The sequence below is a fragment of the Pterocles gutturalis genome, unplaced genomic scaffold, assembly GCF_000699245.1.
Source record: "Pterocles gutturalis isolate BGI_N339 unplaced genomic scaffold, ASM69924v1 scaffold8758, whole genome shotgun sequence".
Taxonomy (NCBI): Eukaryota; Metazoa; Chordata; class Aves; order Pterocliformes; family Pteroclidae; genus Pterocles; species Pterocles gutturalis.
This window is the reverse complement of record NW_010120565.1, coordinates 33,847-53,196: the sequence shown is the minus strand read 5'-3', so window position 1 is coordinate 53,196 and position 19,350 is coordinate 33,847. Positions and strand designations below refer to the sequence as shown.

General features: G+C 38.5%; 1 protein-coding gene across 1 annotated transcript in view; it reads right to left on the bottom strand.

Moving 5' to 3' along the window:
• The window catches only part of TINAG (tubulointerstitial nephritis antigen), a 44,241-nt gene extending 27,733 nt beyond the window's left edge, over nucleotides 1-16,508 (bottom strand). The window contains exons 1-6 of the mRNA XM_010076954.1: nucleotides 16,139-16,508; nucleotides 12,848-12,911; nucleotides 11,735-11,824; nucleotides 10,003-10,117; nucleotides 4,117-4,240; nucleotides 1,625-1,775 (exon numbers count right to left, since the gene is read on the bottom strand). Coding sequence (XP_010075256.1) covers nucleotides 1,625-1,775; nucleotides 4,117-4,240; nucleotides 10,003-10,117; nucleotides 11,735-11,824; nucleotides 12,848-12,911; nucleotides 16,139-16,508 — 914 coding nt within the window. The remainder of the gene's footprint in view (nucleotides 1-1,624; nucleotides 1,776-4,116; nucleotides 4,241-10,002; nucleotides 10,118-11,734; nucleotides 11,825-12,847; nucleotides 12,912-16,138) is intronic.
• Nucleotides 16,509-19,350: the final 2,842 nt, after the last annotated feature.

Genomic DNA, 19,350 nt, shown 5'->3' with positions numbered 1-19,350 from the left:
ACTCAACACAGCAGCAACAGTGTTTTGCATCTCTGTTAACAATCTAGACAGTGGGACATAAGGCACCCCCAGTAAATTTGTAGAGGATGTCAAATTGGTGGGGCATGGTTCATATGCAGGGCTGCCATTCAGAGTGACATTAGCAGCATAGAGAAATGAGCTGACAGAAGCCTCATGAAGTTCAGCAAAGGCAGAAGCCAAATCCTGCCTCTGAGACAGAACTGTCGATGCAGCAGTACTGGCAGGGCACTGTCTGTGGACCTGGGGTCCTGGTCAGCAGAATGTTGAACGTGCGTCAGCAGTGGACCCCCCTCAACAAATGTGGACGATCAATACCTGTCTTGTGTTAGCAAGGACATAGCCAAGAAATTGTGAAAAGTGATTATGCCCCTGAAATCACTACTTGTGAGGTTACATCTGGAGTACTGTGTTCAGTTATGGGATGGATCCCCAGTAAAGACGCTGACAAACTGAGCAAGTCCAGTGGAAGACACTTAGAGGGCTGAAGCATATGATATGCAAGAAGGAGCTAAGGCAGATGGATTTGTTCATCCCAGAGAAAAGAAGTCTAAAAGGGGATCTATTTACTGCCTTCAGCTACATAAGGAGAGGTCATAGAGGAGACAGAACAAGACTCTTCTTGGAGATGCACAGTGAAAAGCTGAAAGGTACCAGACACAAGTTGTACCAAGGAAAATGCTGATTAGATATAAAAAAGAAATGTTTGACCACAAGAGTGGTCAAACAAAATGTCTTGCTGTAAGAAAGGTTACGGAACCTCCATCCTTGGAGATAGTCAAAATATGACTGGGGACATGGCCCAAGCAGCCTGACCTAATTTCAGAGTTAGTCATGCTTTGAACAGAACTGGGACTAGGTGACCTCCAAAAGTTCATTCCAACCTAAGTCATTCAATGATTCTATAAATTACTATGGGTCTTTTTAAATGCTTCAAGCTGTTCATGTGGAGTTTGACAGCTGTTAACTTTGCTTAGTCCAACTTGAAGGAAGAAGGATACAGGTATAGTCCTTGCTAGAGTGTTGTATTCTGGCACAAGCTTGGGATGGGATGATTACAATTTGCTTTATAGAAAGACAATGTTTGATCCATTTGAATATTCACAATGTTGTCCCATGCAACTGGCTGCTTACTCAAGGTTGTTTAACATGCAGAGCCTGTATCCCAAGAACCACAGAAGTTTTGAGTCCACTTACGGTATTGTCTCTGACATAAAAAAATCCTTTCTTCTTCATCTCGCTGTTGGAGAAGCTACCATTTTCCCCAGTTGTATTACAGCTAATGACAACATCTAGATGTATTGAGGCTTAAATAGGAGTTAGGTGGTTGCAGAGTTTTCTCCCTGAGAGCCCTCATTCAAAATAATCTTCATTTACTTTTTCAGGAATGGTCCACAGTTCCCAGGCTTCATGAAGGTTATTTAAAGAAGGTGTAAATGAGAGAGAGTGATAGTCTTGATGAAATAATACAGTTAATCTGACCTAGGACAGAGCTAGATGCCTCTTTTTTGAAAGGTCAGAAATCATCATTGTAACACAAGCACCATTGTAACTTCAGCAACTGGTTCAAGATAAAATAATCTAAACAGACAGATAAAATATTTACCCATGCGTTTTCAGATATCTCCAAGCACCATCAATACTTCCACCATTACATCCATGCTGATTCCTGGTATCACAAGAGATCAAATTCTGAGCAGAAAGGTTGTCTGTGATCTGACCCTCGGAATGAATCGCTATTCTATCTGCCGCAACACCTGTTTTGAAACAAATTTTCCATTATAAAAACCCAATAATTACTCACAACTTCACTCTGGTTATTGTGAAAGAGGGACTGAAATACAATCTCAATATTTTATGTCTGTGCAGATTTCTTTACAAAACAATACAGATATAATCTGTACAGACTTTTGACAGAGAGGATTGTGAAACTGCAAAGTATCATGAGCAACTTTGCTGTAACGTTACAAATCTATAGATTTACTGGTTATCAGAAAGTCCCATGTATCTAAACATCAGATGAGGGATTTACATAATTTCATCTGCTAGTCTCTACCATGTTTGTAAATGCATATTCATCTCTGCTTGACTTCAGCAGCAGATGCAAATACTCCCCCACCTCTCTGTAGCTGAATACACAAATCTCTTTTGTTTATTTTTTAGAATGATAGAATCATAAAATAATAGAATGGTTTGGGTTGGAAAAGACCTTAAAGATCATCGAGTCCCAACCCATCTGCCATGGGCAGGGACACCCTCCACTAGATCAGGTTGCTCAAAGCCTTTCCTTCCTTTATTTGAGAAAAGAGAAAAGCAAAAATGAACATTCTTATGAAGACAAAAATTCAAGACTGAAATTATATATTGGTTTTACTGGAAAGAATATTTGGAAATGCTCATATTAGTGTATAAGTTGGGGGGATTTTTTGGACCTCCTTCCCTCATCACGCAAAATTCTTCTTCTGAGATAGACACCTTAGATGTCTGAACTCAATCAGACAGTCATAATTCTAAGGACTAATATATTTATGCACTGGTTTAAAGGCAGACTGTTAAATAAGTTGTAGGAAAATTAAGCCACTTCTCCTTTCTTTAGTGAGTGACAATGAAACAATTATTAAGCTCCAATCCTAGTCAGTACCTGTGCTTAAATTATGTTTTTGTTATTGCTAGCCTTTCATTTTTGAGCCTGATAATAATAAAAAATATCCCTTGGAAGCTAAAGCCTCATAGAAATCAACACTAAATTCAGTGAACTTTGGACAAGACTTCAGTAGAGTGAATCTGCTGATGGCAGCTGTCAACGGCTGTGTTTTGCGCTTCTGTGAGGTGGCACATGACAACAAACTTTTTTTTTAATAGGTGAAAAAGCTTTTTACTGAAGAGTTTTGGAATACTTACAGGAATTACTCCTGATAAGAAAAAAATGGTACAACAATGCTTGTCTCTTCATTGAGCAATAATTACTCATACAGAGAAGGATTGAATATTCAGATTGAGAATGTTAGATGCACCTAAACAACATGAGAAGGTGTATCATAATATTTAGCATTGAAAATAGTCATGTGAATTAAAATCAAAAGATTCACTTTTGAAAGGGAATATTTTGACAGAATGACTGGAAAGGCTTTACCTCAGTGAGCTCTGTTCATCTCTGCAGTAATCTGTCAGGAGAGCTGTTAGAAGCCCTCTTGGTTTTCTCTTTTAAAACTACACTGGACAAGACATATTTGTAACAGAGCGTGTTCAGTCTGGCTTTGGCAGGGAGCTGGGATTAACTGACCTAAATGCTCCTTTCCTTCTCTTACTGCAGCAGTTGCAGTTGCAGAAGAAGCCGTTGCAGAACCTGCACCTGTGAGGACCCACTGGCCAGATCAAGTCAAAGACTGATTGCATATTTTTTTTTCTCTATTTTATGTATCCCAATATGTACTGGGATTTATTGCAGCATAAGAAAAATGAACACAACTGATTGCTGCAGTTTCTTTGGAGAAAGTGACACAAACACTTGTGTCCATTTTTCATAAAATCAGAGGTTGTAGCACATAAGGTTGAATTGCACTACTGACACTTCTTTGTTTGCAGAATCTGAAAACAGTTTATTTCACAAATTTCTGAGCAGTTTTGGGGGTTTTCTTCTCATAAACTATTGAAAATATTATACTTAATTTACTTGAATAGCAAGGGTTGGACAATGGCAAATGCACAAATATATATATGTATAAAAAAATAAAGCCCATCTGTTTTAAGCTTTCAAGTCAAGCGCACAGATGTGCAAGCAAGGGATGTAGATCTTTTAAAGTTACTTTACCAGTTACACTAAAGGGCATTGGTCAGTTTATTTTCTACTTTCTGTCACCGAAAAATCTCTCTATGTTACACAAACTCACGAAAAGCAAAAAAAGCTCTACAGCTTAGATTGCCTTTTTCAGACTTTGGAACAACTTAGAGGGAAAGCTGTAGCAATTTTAAATATTCCTATTTGCTGATAAAAAGTGAACAGCAACCTGAAATTACTTCCTTACTAATCACTACAAATTCTCATCACACATCTAACATCAATTATATTTTTTAAAAGAAGAAAAAAATTAATATTACTTGCGGTTGAAAAAGCCCAGGATGCTCCACAGTTTCGTTGATCCAGAGGATCATGAATCCACTCAGGCCATGCGTAAGTGGCTGCAAAAAATGCAGGAAATTTTTCTTCTGGAGGTGAGTTTCCCTAAAACAAAACGTAGGAGGTCTGTATATGTCTCAATTCCTACTTTTGTCTTAAATTTTACCCTAATTTTCTTTTTAAAATTGTTAAATTTTAAATTGAGGAAACCTAAAGCAGTGGTACCTGTGGCTTCCCGAGCATCCCTCTGGCGCTCACCCCGTGGCTGGATCCTGTGTACCCCCTGAGCACAGGGCAGTTCTGGCACTCCACCTGCTGAGCTGGGAAGCTGAGCTCCACAAATGCCAACCTGAATAACCTGTCCAGCTTCTCTCTGATTTTTACCTCAAACAACAATTCCTACTATGACCCAGCTAGCATTTTTGGAAAGAGCACACTTCTGCTACAAATAGCAGTGAAGTACGTGTTGCTCTATTCTCCTTGACATGTGGCTGTAGGTAGGAAATTTTAGTTTCCATGAGGTAGGCATCAGCCCAGTGTATCATTGATTTGTTTTTTGCACAGAGGTTTTTCAATCTGCAGCACTTATTCTCATTCTCATACCAGAACTAAAACCAGTGATTTTCCTTCTGCTCTGCAATCTGATGTTCAGTTGATGAGAATTCATGGTTTGCTCACTAAAGCCATTTGGACAGCTGTTTTGGCATCTTCATCTCTCAGCCTTAATACATATCCTCTTGGATATCTGCATATGCAAGAATCATCCAGTACCACTGTTAATAATCTGCTCTGTGTTCAACATATCAAAACCATTGACTCATTTTTTTTCACTGTTGGACTTTATAGAATGATTTCTTATGCTGCACAGAGAAATAGGACTGGCCACAGAGAATTGCAGTATTAGTCCATCCAGTCTATCAGTTTTTCTCAAACAATCCTTGATAACATCTGTTTCAGAGGAAAACACAATAGGTGAAATAAAATAATCTGTTCCTAAGCAAAACATTCACTACTACTTCTTTCTTAAAAGCAGGCTCATACCCTGAAGCACAGTGGCTTCTACCCTGCTCAAATTCCTCTATTTTACTTTGATTTACTTAGTCTTCTAATTCTGGGTGTCATTGCTGCATCATTTTTCTAAATTGTGACTTATAAATTACTTATAAGATTACATAACATTTCCCAAGATGATTTAAACACTTGAGGCCAGTTCTTTCGAACTATTTCAGGACTCTAGAGAACTGAACTTTACCACTTCGGCTGTATCCAGATCACTTTGTCATGTACATTGGGAAACAGTGGTGCCTCCATCCAGCTTATACACCTGGATTTCCCACACAAAACCCACAGCTGAGAAGAAGTGGGTAAGGAAGAAAAAAGGTTGTACCTCTGGTGCATATCTGACATCAGATTGGGATACAGCCACAAGAGACAGGTTGATAGAGTCTGTGCATATGCCCAGAACCAGTAACACTGAAGCGCTTCTAGGTTCACTATGTTAGATGCAGGCTGGGAGTCCTAAATACCATTAAGGTACACTGCAAGCTGTTAAGTCACTTAGCTGCTTTGGAAAGTTTTACCTCTGCCCATAACAAGACAGTAATCTTTTAAATCTTGCTAAAATATTAATCTCAATATTTTCATTCATCACTTTCAAAAGTCTGCTTTTTCAAAAAGCTTGTTAGACACATGGGACTCAAAACCTCAAATGACACAGAGAAAGCAACAGCTAATTAAAAGAATATCTTGCTAAATTATCATCATGTTCATTATTAATGAGCAAGCACAAGCACAAGATTTACTCTGAAGATGAGTCATACAAGTGAAATCCCAGACAAATAGTGTTTCTTTTGCTCACTATCAACTGGCAAACAAGTAAAATTCAGCAAAGGTTGTTCAGCACTCTTGTGTGGGCAGTGACCACTTACAATGCTACAAATGAGTCAGTTGAGAAAAACAAAATTCTGAATAGATCTTTGGTCTGAGACAATGTGTTACTTTATGTATTCCTAGACTACTGCCAATGTATTTAATAGCTTCATATTGTAAATCCCAGAGCAAATCCCTTATTAACCTTCAGCCTTGTCATTTAGAAATGCAGGATTGACCTGCAGCCAGAAACATTAGCTTTTTGTCTGAGAAATCGCTACCCTGATATTAAGAAGTGCTGCTGTTCTGTGACAAATACCAAGTCTAGACAATTGTTTCGCAATGTGTACTCCATGGACCAGCACCAGACAGCACAATGCAATCAGGAAAATGACTAGCAAACTATTTTTAAACCTTCATATGTATTCTCTTCAGTGAAGCTAGCAGTCCAGCCAAAGCAGGAAGGTAACTGGATATACAAGAACACTTGTACTTCAGCTATGACATCTTCAGAAAAGCCACATGGCCCATCAGAGAAAAAAAGGCTGAAGATTACTGAATTTGCAAATGTGGAAATAGTTTTTTGTGAGGGAAAGCAATGGTTTTTTTTTTTTAAATGAAAGATATGGGCATGCATAACCTTCAGTTTGCAAGAGGTAGATAGATTTACAGCTGATGAACTTTTTTGGTATGAAATGCCACATGTCAAAGGAACAGCTCATGTGCTTTGTATACCTTCACATTGTCTTTATGAGTTCTTTGATACTTAACCCAAAATGGTGCCTTATTACTGAACTATGTATTCCATTTTCTTGAAAGATGGCACTTAGGCGAGCACCTTGTTGCCATCAGATGCAGACCTCACCTTTGCAGTGTACCTCTTGCCAAACTGTGTTATGACAGAATACCACCAGATGTCTACCACAATGTGTTTTAAAGGCATGGTGGTTATTTTTGTCCTACATAGAACTTCAAGAGTTATTACACTATCTCTTGCAGTAAGTAACACTTTCAAAATGCCTTCTCAGATAACACACGACACTATTGGGAGCTTCAGCTTTGTCAGGAGTCACAACAGTTTTAGTGGTGTATTTAGCTGTTGGTCTGTGTTCAGGTCTAGCCACACTCTGCAGCAGAGAGTTCACATTTAGTTCTTGTTCCATACCATTCTTTTAGATATTCTAACGTGCCACCATGTTAAACTACCCTTCCAGACACAGGCATCACCTTATTGAGCAGGTATAGTCTTTTATTAACAGCAGAGCTTTTAAAAGCTCTACGAGAAACTTCAAGAAATTTGTGTTTTTCCTAAGATTAAATGTATGTCTACCACACCGTTTATTTTGAAGTACTGTTACAAAGCTATATTTGTAGTTGGATATGTCAGTCAAAGAAATAACTCAGCTCAGCTCTACAACCAAACTTTTCAACACTGCTGAGAACTACGACTCTGCTGTAGATGTAAATTGACTAACATAGAAGGGCTTTATATTCTTGAATCTTTTTTTTCTAAGCAATTGAGTAAGGAGCCCCTTCTACACAAAAATGCTTTTCTCAAGCATCCCCAAAAGACAGTAGAAAATCATCAGAACAGCAGAATTTATGTACCAGAAACTGTAATTTATTCTCCAAACAGTAGACCGTAGCACGCTCGTTTTTATTTAAAGTGAAAAAAAAGAAAAGAAAAAAAAAAGAAAAAAAAAGAGTTAAAAAGAGTTGCATTTAATGAATGGGTAGCTATGGTTTTCTTGCTACATTAGCAAATCTACCAGTTTTTAATCAGATCAGCACAAGACAGAGCCAAAAACTCCTGAACACTAATTGTAGCATTTTTATAAACTAAATATATGAGTTTGGGCAAATGACTTGCAGTTTTCTCACTTGCAAAATAGAAAAGGCATTAATAATCCCAGAGCATACATGAATATTTAATTACTCCCAATTTATCCACAGTAAGTAACTAGTACTTTGGCCTGCAGGTGAATTAGTCCTCAACAAAGTCACTTAAAGGTCAAGTCATTAAGGTCTGGAGAATGTCTCTGGAAAATATTAAAAAGCCATTATTTCTGAATTTCATTATTCATATCTTTTTACTTTCTTCTGAGCTGTCACCTAGTTACAGGTGAAGCTTAATGGAAACACTTTCATGAAAACTCATTTGTTTTTTATCACTTAGGGCTTTGTAAATATGTCAGTATGCTTCACAAAATATCATGAACAGAAAACTATTCATGGAAGGAGAAGCAGGGGCAAGTGTCTAAAAAACCTGGTAAGATACTTATCTTAAAAAGTGCCTGGAAGTTAATACCATGGCTACCATTGGTTTGACAATTTGAAGAATCTGTCAATGCACTCCCATTGAGCCCACTACATGCTATGAAACTGCTGGATTGTGCAGTGAAGGTAGATATGTAGCTGGCTGCAAGTAAAGAAAACTTTTTTCTTATGCTTTTGTGAAGTGGCAGATATGAAATTTCCTAAGGCAGAACAAGGACACGAAAGAGATTATGTTCTTCTAGAAAACTGTAGACGGGGACAGAATCAGGGAGATTTGGAGCTTCACAGGAAGCTTCAGAGAAAAATATTTTTACATCAAGACAATCTAAGAGATAAACCACTGGGGTAAGAGCAAGAAAGTTCTAACTCTGAAGAGAAGCCGTAGGTAGGAGACAGGCTCATGTAGAGTTCAGAGCAATTTTCTGCAATCTCAAAGAATTCTCCAGAAGCTGAGAAAGTCATACAGAGATTATTATTCTTTTATATTTTTAGCTTTTGTAATCAGAGAGAAAGATTTTTTAGAATCCTGCACAAAGCTTGGGCTTCCAACATGTAGGAGTTCCTGAGGGCTAAATGCATAAATGTGCAAAGCTGGATTGCTGGAGAAGCTCCTCAGGTGTCTGGCATGGTCAAAGGTAGTTGGGTTGTGGCTCACAGGTTTCAGAAAAAGAGAGCAGACAGAGAAAATATGCATGAGAAATGGACATCAGTGGAACAAAAGCCATAAGTACTGTAGCAGTCAAAGAAGGCCCAGAATGCTTAATAACAATGATTCAGTAGTCTGGACATAAAGCAGGACCACTGAGTGGCCAGCTACCCCAAACTGAATGGAAAAGAGGAAATATTGTAAAGAATCTCTTGTAACCTTCCCTTTCTTATTTTTCTGGGTGGATTTCTCTCACCTAGCTACATATCTAGTAATGCAGATGTGAATCGCTGAGCTAGGTACATGATATCCACATTTTGCTTCTGCATCACACTGTATTCCTCAAAGAAAAAAAACAACAACAACAACAAATCCACACCGACTCTCTCGAGCCTCAATGCAGTTCACTGGCAATTTGTGGCAGATACCTACTGAATATTGCACTAAACTCTTATGTCATTGTCTTATTTTGACTTGCCATCTTCCATTGAAATGTATCCTCCTTTGGCTGCAAAGAGGAGTCTAGCAAATCATAGAAGGAAAACTTCAAAGCTTCATTTCCGTCAGCTGCTTGCTCTTATATTCTAGTTCGGTTACGAAATTCTTCTTATCTCAACCCACAAGTCTCTTTTGCCTTTACCCCAGAAGAGGGGAGGGTGAGCGAGCTGCTGTTGCGGTATTTTGCTGCCAGCCAGGGGTAAAACCGTAACAACAACCCTCCATAGTGCAATTTTGAGAAAGCTGGCCAATCTGGGCCACAACCCAATGACTCACAAACAGAGCAAGACAGTATGGAACCATCCTAAAGAAGCCAAGATTTCAAACACCAGTGATCTACAATGATGAGTTAATAGTGGTGCACAGCTTCTCGATGCTTAGCGTTTGCTTTTCCTCTTCTTTGTTTGCTTTCCATCAACAGGACCTCACACTCTATGGCTTGGAGAACTGTTCTTGGAGCTTCATATTCAACATGGAAGCATTCAGTGTTAAATTCCTGAATCATAATCTTATAAATGCACACATTTATTTTTCCATGTGATAAAGTTATTAAAAAATAATTGTACATGACACTTACTGGTGTTTCTCTCATATTCAGCAAGGAATGAGAAGGAGGGAAGGTGCCCAGGCGCTTTTTGAAACCTTCTTCCAATGTCATTCCCCAGAACTGACTGTAGTTGTCAGCTTTCCATCTTCCTCACAGACAGAAAACAAATAAACAAAATCAAGGTTAGAGATATTGCTCACATTAATGCCTTGCTCCCTTGTAAGAACACCACTTACAATAACATTCAGAAATAAATCTTTCAAATTGCATTTCAAAGACTTCTGTTCGGTACACATGAGAAAATATTTAGTACAGACTCTTCCAGCGCAAATGAGTGCGGGATGGAGCAACACAGCAGTATACGAAAAGCGGTGATTTGAGGTTGGCATCATGTCAGCTTGCAGGAGATGAGCATGCAATGTTTCAGAGAACTACTGGAAAACAAGATGCTCAGTCAAAACAATTACTGTTGTCTGGAGGTTGTGCTCAAATTATGCTTCAGACCAGATGCCCACAGAGAACTAGCAGCTTCATTAGTGAGTTACATTGCCTTCAAGCTCTGGTGCACCAGCAGTGAGACACTGTTAGACCCAGTAGAAAGCCCAGCTGACACCTTCTGCCTGAGTTTTACACTAGCAGCCCAGTTGAGAGAAAGGGTTTCCCATAACTCTTTAACTGTTCCCTCCCTACTCTCAGGTACACTAGACTCAGATTGTAGAGTTAACCCTGCAAACTGTATGCACCACAGAAAAAAAATACCTTGCAGCCATACACATTTGGAACACACTGAAATTTATTATTACTGGAAAAGAGCTGAGCCACAAGGGAGATCTTTACCTGTTTTTTCCTTTCTCGCCTGTGTTTGAGGAACAAGGAGGTGGGATTCATACTGCCCAAATGAGAAGCCTCATTGCTCTTGGTCTACCTGTAGTCAGTGAAGAGGGCAAGCACCTGCAGAAGCTGACTGATAGCTCAGGTGGGCTTAACCACCCTGTGGCAAACCTTACTGTTTACCAGACAAGAGACAGCTGGAGGGCTCCAGGTGCTGAACTGAATTGTCTGTCCCAACTCACTTGGTTTGAATGTCTGCCATGAAGTGCAAAATGTTTAAGCATGAAGTGACAGCTTGAAATCTGGGCAGGCTTTATTGGTGAATCTAGTACCTCATCTCCTAGGGAGGCAACCCTGTATCTCTGTGTGTAAACAGCCAGCAGGCTCCCAAGACACAGCTCCGGTACTGGGGTGTCCCTAATCCCTCTGCACTGCCTGGGGGGAACAAGAACTGGTAGCAAGAAAAACACTGAGCCCCACAAAGTTTTGATATCTTGGTCCCCATTTGGCCTATCCTCTGCTCTTCCAACACAACCTAAGAGTTGTGTTGTGTAATTGTGGAATAATGCTCTTGAAGGAGGAGAAAAAATTACTTTAAATATTTATCCCCAGTAATAAATAAAGAATAAGGGAAGGTGACTAAACAGCCTTTTGTGAGAAAAAAAAATGTACTAAATTTGGAGAATGTTTTAGGTAGATGTATGCAATGTCCACTCTTACCAGCGTGAGACTTTCAGTATCTTTCCATTTAAACCTCTGTAATCTGCCAGAGATTTAGAAAAGTTTTACAGATGCACATTTACTGTCAAATTGCTATAACGTAATTGAAGAGGGAAGGGGTGGGGAGGACTGCATAATTTGTAATTTGCATGTACATACAATGAGCAATACATTGGTTTACAACAAAACCTTAAAATAAAAGTGTTCTCACCCATAATCTCCAGAATTGATGTGCTGAATTAAGTCTTGGCGAACAAGACATACTTCTTTTGAACACTTCCAGAGACTTTGGAAGCATTTACTGAAAGGGCAAGAATATCAGTGAGCAGAAAATGAATTGTCAAAGGAAAACAATGCACTTTAACAGCAGAAGGAAGATGGAGGAAAAAAGCGTAAACAGCGTAAATGTCACATAGTACTTATGAAAACGCAATGCTACTTCTTGCTGCTTCGTGCTTCGCTACCTGATGAAACCTAATTGGAACAAGGTGGAAAGGTTTACAGCTTGTAGGAAAGGTCATATTTGAAAAGTTTTGCTTCCATCTTTGTGAGACCAAACCAGGGGAAAAAAGGCAATGTCCTGTAAATGAGATATTTTGATGAAGTTTCACTCCAGAATCCCAGAAAGGAGCCATGTAGCTGTAGACAGCTTGGTCCAAGGATCCTGGGCTCAGGTTAGGGCAGTGGGGGCCCCAGCCCTGTTTGGGTGCTGCTGAAGCCCCCCACGCTGCCCCGGGCTGGAGGTGAAGGGCTGGTTTTTGGAGAGACAAAGCAGGGAGGCAGCTCAGGCAGCCGACTGTCAGGGCCAGCAGCAGAGCTACCCTGCCTGCACTCTCTGCCCTGTCCCAAGGTAGAGAAAGAGATGCTCAAACAGTTCATCTCTTTCCTACGTAATTCTTCCCTTATGAAGCAATGTAAGGTGTCATCACTCGTGCCAAAGAAACAGAGGGAGACGTACTAAAATAATGCCCTAAACTTTGATATTTGGGTTTTATACATTCAGGTCAATGCCCAGATCTAGGCTGAAATCATTCAGACTCAGGTCAGAGCTAGCAAATTGACTGATCACAAACAGAATTCAGCCAGTGAGGAGGAGACTTTAATACTTTCATTTTCGTATCTTGATTAGAAAACCCATTGACTTCTTGCCATTCTTCTAAGTTGGCTATAATCTAGTTCTACAACACCTTAACACAGCTCTACTCTTCCAGCCATACTGATTTGATTACATGTTTAATATGAATTTAAGGATGCTCACTACCTTAATTTCTGTTTCATGACATATGTAAAATAAAATTCAATTTGCTGTTCTCTGAAACATTACCAGGAATTGCAGTTGTCTTTAATTATTGTTCCTTCTCCATAATATCGTCCATCTTTATAACAACCTGCCAACATAACACATAGATGTGTGAAAAAAAAAATCATTTTTGAGGTGAATTAACTCAAAACTCTTGCTACTATTGAATTAATTCGTTGTATGCAGTATGAGTAAATTATTCAGTTGACAGTTGGCAACATCTGTTTCCAATTTCTTGCAAGTAATGAAGAGTTTGATGTATTTTAACTTTTTACTGGGTACATTAAAATTCATAGTAAGTAAAATCAGCAACAGATTCGAAACATCCACTGAAAAATTACTATCTTACATGTAAATAAAAATAATTCTTCAAATAAAGTTATTTTCCAGTAATAAACTTAAAAATAATACATTTCTAACAAAAATAATTTTCTAATTGACAATTATAATAGAAATAAGTTTTTCCAATTATAAAATTTTAAAAACTTATAACTATTCCAAACCTATTGTAGCATACTCTTTTTCCTCACCAATTTAATTCCTCTTTGAAAAGCAGACAGATCAACTGTATGTTTCATATACTCTCCAAAACCCAGTATAAAACAGAAATCGAGTGATGATTTTTCTGAACAAATACATATTTTAGGATGGAATATTAATATATTAAGTGGGAAATTAATTAATTTGAAGATGCATCCTGATGACTTTATGAATGGGATTATATGATGTGAAAAATCATGACTGGAAGGAAGAGTATTTGATAGAGGACTTCTCTATCTCTCTAAGCTCAGCATTCCTATACCTTTACAGCTCTTCCTTTATTTTCCCCCAGTACTGATATAAGTACTTCTGTCAGTGAAATCTCTCCAGGTTTACCCACTTGTAGGCCAGATCCTGACCGTGTAGTGTAAAAGCAATTGGCAAACTCTCTGGATGTCACTTCTATACCACCACGACGGTGAGGTTCAGTGTGGTGACTCTGACAGGGCTTTCTGAACCACCAGAGAGAGTAATTGAAACAAAAAGATAAAACAAACAATAACAGTCAATATATAAAACTCTAACAGTTCTTATAATAATAAAAATTAAAATAATAGTAGCAGAAGTAGTAATAACAATAATAATAACAATAATAATAATAATCATAAATCCAGAGCTTCTATTCAGTATCTAAGGCAGGAACATACATGGTTTCTTCTGAAACTATGCAGGAAGGCCATAGAAAAGTACTGAATGCTGGGTTCACAAAGGCAGAGTCAAACATAGTTAAATCCAGAATGCCCCTGAGCATGATGCACACCCATGAAAGAAGTCACAGCATAGGTTACTGCTGCCGTGCACTAAGTCAGTGAAAGATGGGGACCCAGAAAAAAAGCACTGAGCGGTTTTTACTGCTGCTCACTCCGGCCCATGTAAAGCACTTCAGTTCATTGGTTTATTTAAAGAAATGTGACTCAGAAAGCACTGAGAGCAAAACCACAGGCAAGCAAAAGATCAAGTACTTTGGTGTATGTGGTCTTCTAGAGCTTAAATAATTCTTAGCCAAAGGCAGAAGTGTAGTCCCAGTTACTGAAAGTTGGCTAATATATTTATGTAATTTCTAGAAGTGCTTCGTAGTTTGCTTAATCTTCAGACATTCAGTCATTCTTGTTTCTACATTTTTTCCTTCCAATTAGATTCAGTCTTCCCTGTTCCTCAGACATTCCAGTTGTAGAAAGTTCCTTCAGAGTTATTTTTTTTCCTGCTGCATTTTGACTGCTTTATTAGTCTCCTTTTATCCTTTAAATTACTTACATAACAAATATCCAATATACAGTTTTTTAAAAAGCTGCATACTTTCCATCAGGGAAGCACTCTAACAATCAGAAAAAAAGGATCGTGTTTTGAGATGAGGTATTAAAAACAGACAAAAGCTCACCTATAGGACAAATAAAGGTGCTTGAATAGAGTAAATGTTTGCTGCCTTTGGCAGGTATGTACAGTCCAGGAGTTACAAAACAGTGAACACACATGCAAAAAATTGGATTAAGAAAGGCAGTAAAAATATTACCCCTCACCTATTCCCTTATCTAACCCTGCTGTTACACTTTTAGCTTTTAGAGATAGATCTATGACAGGGCCCACACGGCAAACTGCTGCTGGTTTTGCAGTGATACATTTCCATGAAATAGTTTGCCAAACTAGACCTGCAGGCTGACAGCTCTGGAACAGAAATGCTGATAAATGTTTATGTAGATCTTACAACAATAACCCCCCTATCTGTTGGAAGTAATATACTCCACTGCACCAAAGAAATACGAAACAAATGTCCTTATTTACACAAATCATACAACATTCTTTTAGGTGATTAGAAACATATCGGAAAATCAAATTTGTTTTACAGCATTTCTGTCACTCCCACTTATCAGATTTTGTCTGCATGCCTGGCTTAAGAGCTTGTAGTCTGAGCGCTGGAATGCAAGCAGCAGGGTTATTGCAAAGAAACAGTTAATTTTAAAAAGTAATGACAGTATTTTTGTAGATTTTAGGCTTTTGAAGGTTTGGTACAGTCTCTACTTTTTCAGCCAGATTTGGTCTACAATAGTAAGAAACTACATAGTATTAAAATTCACAATTCTAAATTTTTCTCACCAGCAGAGATTTGGCCTATGCAGGAACCAAGGGAGGACCAGCTGTTTGTAGATCAATTTTTTGCAATCTCTAGTTCCAAAAAAAAATAGGCTGAGTTTAGAGTAGTCCTGGAGGAACTTCCACTACAAACTAACTGGTAAGAAACTAAAATACGACAGAAATCCTTGTTCTAACCACAACCCTTCACCTTCTCCTGCACCTGAGCTGTCACAGGAAAAATAATGTCCCACAGGAACGCTACGCTGGATCAAAACCATTGCAGGATACCTCAGAGCAGTATCATTCAGGATAACACTCAGTTTTCTTGATGGTGTATTTGTACTGATGGATACAAAAATTTAGATCTTGCTGTTCATCTCTTGTTAATCTGTGAAGCTCTATTGAAATTGTTGAGATTACACTAATTTTGACCCAATGAGGTTATCTCTGAGAAGTTTCACATAAAATAAAGGTTTTACCCGACAGAAATATGACCTAACCAACACCAAAAATATGTCCCTGAAGACAAAGAAATAACAGCAAGCATAATTCTGACTTCAGTTTCATACTCAGCATCTTTGTCCACTATGTCTTTAGTCACATTTTTAGGATGTACACACTCTAAAGATTAATCAGTAATTTTACTGCCAAGTATATTTTTTTCATGATGCACTAATGCTAACTGAGCATTTTTTCTATACCTACCCGATGCTGGAGGCAGCCAAGGCTCATCTGACCTGGTGGGCTCAACAGGGTGGTCACAGACATCCCAGTAGTCAGGACAACAGTCCACAGGGCCAGGAGAACCTGAGGCACAGAACTGGTCACAGTAACATACAGCTGCTCTGGAAATGATGTTAAAGGTGCAGTCATCATTTCTTCCTGTACAACAGCCTCGTACCCTGCAGGACCTTCCCGGGTACAGACTCCTTTTTAGCCTGCTCCACTTCTCAGAACCGCCTTCTTCAACAGAGTAAAGTCCTCGAGGGAAATTTCTTCTAGAGTCAAGCTGTTTTGCCATCCAAACTGCACTTGTAATGCAATATAAGAGCAATATCTGACTTTTGAGCCACATTCTTCTGCCTTTAGGAGCTTTTTTTGAAGCTCAATTTATCAGTAAATGTTCATTTACTATAGATGTAATACCTTCAGTTAACATTCAGAGAGAAATCTGAACAGAAAGCTGCAGACTATGATTTTCTAGGAAGACTCTCTATATGTTAATTATTAGTTAGACATGTTGTAAACTGATTTATTTGCCCAAGATACAGAGAGACTGAAAACAGAGCCACAAGTGTGTATTCATCATTATGAAGTGTTAGGTGCATTCTTTCGCAAGTGAGAAAGTTCATAGTAAAGGTTTCAGAGCGTATAGAATATATGTGGTCCAATATTTTAGTTCTATACTTGTAATTTCTAAAATCAAAACAAAGTGAGGAATGAGTATATGGTGTCAAAGTAAGCTCGCTTTCTTTCAGGCTCCATTTACATGTAACTAATATGTTCTCCATATGATCGGAAGCTTAGATTGCATTTCATGTACATTTTCCTTTCGGATATGCGGGCCTATATCACTGCAGTAAATTTATCCTGCATCCCCCATTTCAATCTTGCTTCCAGTTATCTAGCTTAGCTTTATATGCTTTATTTTGCACTGTTTTACTGTGGAAAAATTCAGAAAAAGTCAGGTGTATTCAGTATAAACTACTACCCAAAGATATTCTTTTAAGGTTGGAAATTGTTTAGTCAAAATGAACTTGGCAATCATTGTAAATAACGTAATGAATACCCACTGATGAGTGTTCATTCATATTCAAAAAGGAAATGGCTGTATTAATAAAGCCACAAAAAAAACCAGAGCCAATATACAAAGTCTAACAGCCTTTACTACTTGATCTATGGTCTCCAAGTTGTTGAACATCAGACCTAAAGAAATATTCATGGTACTGTTGACAAAACTTTAAAGATTCAGAAAAAAGCAGCAAAGAATTGTGAAGCTCCTAGCAGAGATAACACATAAGGCTAAATTGCAAAAAATATCATACTTTCAAATATGAATGGTTGCAAGACTATTTAAGACTCCAAATCTGAACAAGCAGAGGTAAAAACCAGACATCCTTTTGCCTGTTTTGTAGTAAATGAGAGCAAACTGGAGAAGTTAATGGCAGACTGTTTTCTAGGGAATTAAGGGGATCTTCCCCCTTGTGACTTCAGCTGGGCTGTTCACTGCTGCAGGAAATTGTAGCACCAAAGGGCAGCTACTTTTGAAAGCACAGCTGGCAGCACATCTGCTTTGGGTACATTGCCATGAACAGCAGAGACATTGAGAGGGAATGTGCGTGCATGTGTGCCTGTATGTTTATGTATATGGGCTTGTCATCCAAATTTTCAAGCCTTTAATACAATTTGTTGCCAGCAGTGCTTTTATTGGACCTGCCTCCCACACTGTACCCACCACAGCTGAAGAACTGTGGATGTGGGAATATTGCATCAGACCACACAAATTTTATTTTGCTCTGTTGCAAGCAATCTTCTGTGTTGAAGTTAATAGAAGGGCCAAGGTCAGCAACATGCAATCACTGTACATCACGTAATGGGACATAAATCTGAGCCTTCAAATTTGCTCAGCCTTTTTTTTATTAAGTTTTGTTTATGAGACAAAAATTTGGACAACGTTGTCTGTCACTGACTGCTATAATGCATCAACCATAACGTGAGGAAAATGAATAAAGACATGTTCATGGAAACTCCAGTGAAGTGCTCACTAGAAATTATAACCCAGGTTTTTTCCTTATGTCTACACCTCTCCAAGAGTTCCAAGAGAATTACTCCTGTTTTATACTGACATTAGTAAAATGCAAATCTTTATTACAGATCTTTGGAACTATATTTGCAAAGTTATCTCCTTGCTCTGGAAGCATAAGAAAGGAAAAAAACCAAACTACCATATGTGATAAATGTTATCAGCCAGTCAGATGAAGCGAACAGGCACATCTGTGTTTTAAGTTACAGACCTCTGGTATCATTTAGTTTTGTTTGGGTTTTTAAAAATTTCAACTTTAAAGACTTGCTGATAATAAACCAGAGCTAAGGGATTTGCTTGGAAATGATATGAGCTAGTTTACACAGGAATGAGATTTCTTTTGGAACGTGGAAGTGTAACTTGTTCTTCTAAACAGCTTTGTTTTGTGACAAAAGAAACTCTTCTGAAACTTTATAAGATCTATTTTTCCCAATTGTTGGCATGTGTTCAAACCTTAAAAAGACCCCACAAATCTATTCTATTGTGATTCAGCAAATGTTTGACTTACCTGTAACTATTTAAAAATGGTTAAACATGATACTTTATTGAAGATTAACCTGTTCCAAGCATAAAAGTTCTGCTAAGCTTTTGAGTCATGGTCCTTGTCCTAGTTCTAGTCGGCACAGTTAAGTACAAAAATATCTGATTGTACCTGTTTCAGCACTGCCTGATGTCTACCCCTGAGCTTCGAAAAAAACCTCACATTTGGCAGGAATTCAAATATTAATACCACTGAACACTTGGTGGAGTAACAAAAAACAGTTTAAAATGCCCAAGAATCTCTTTAAAGCTGGAGCAGCATTATTCCACAGCCTTTCTTTCAAAAGTCTCCTGATTTGTCTGAATGAGTCTTTTGGACACCATAAAATCTCATTTCTAATCACCTTTGGAGTACAGGCGATAGCAGTGGCCCACGAGGCTCTGGGTGCTGAAGGTCACTCCCAGGATGGGTGGCAGAGCTCACCTCATCAGAAGGCTGCGGCACCTTCCCTTCTCCTGGCTGTTGCAAACGAACTGGGGTTGAGCCTTGTGCCCAGACCCAGAGGGAGAATTGCAGTACTGCTACATTGTGCCAGGAAAATGAAGTGATTCTTGGACAGTCTAGGAAGAAACC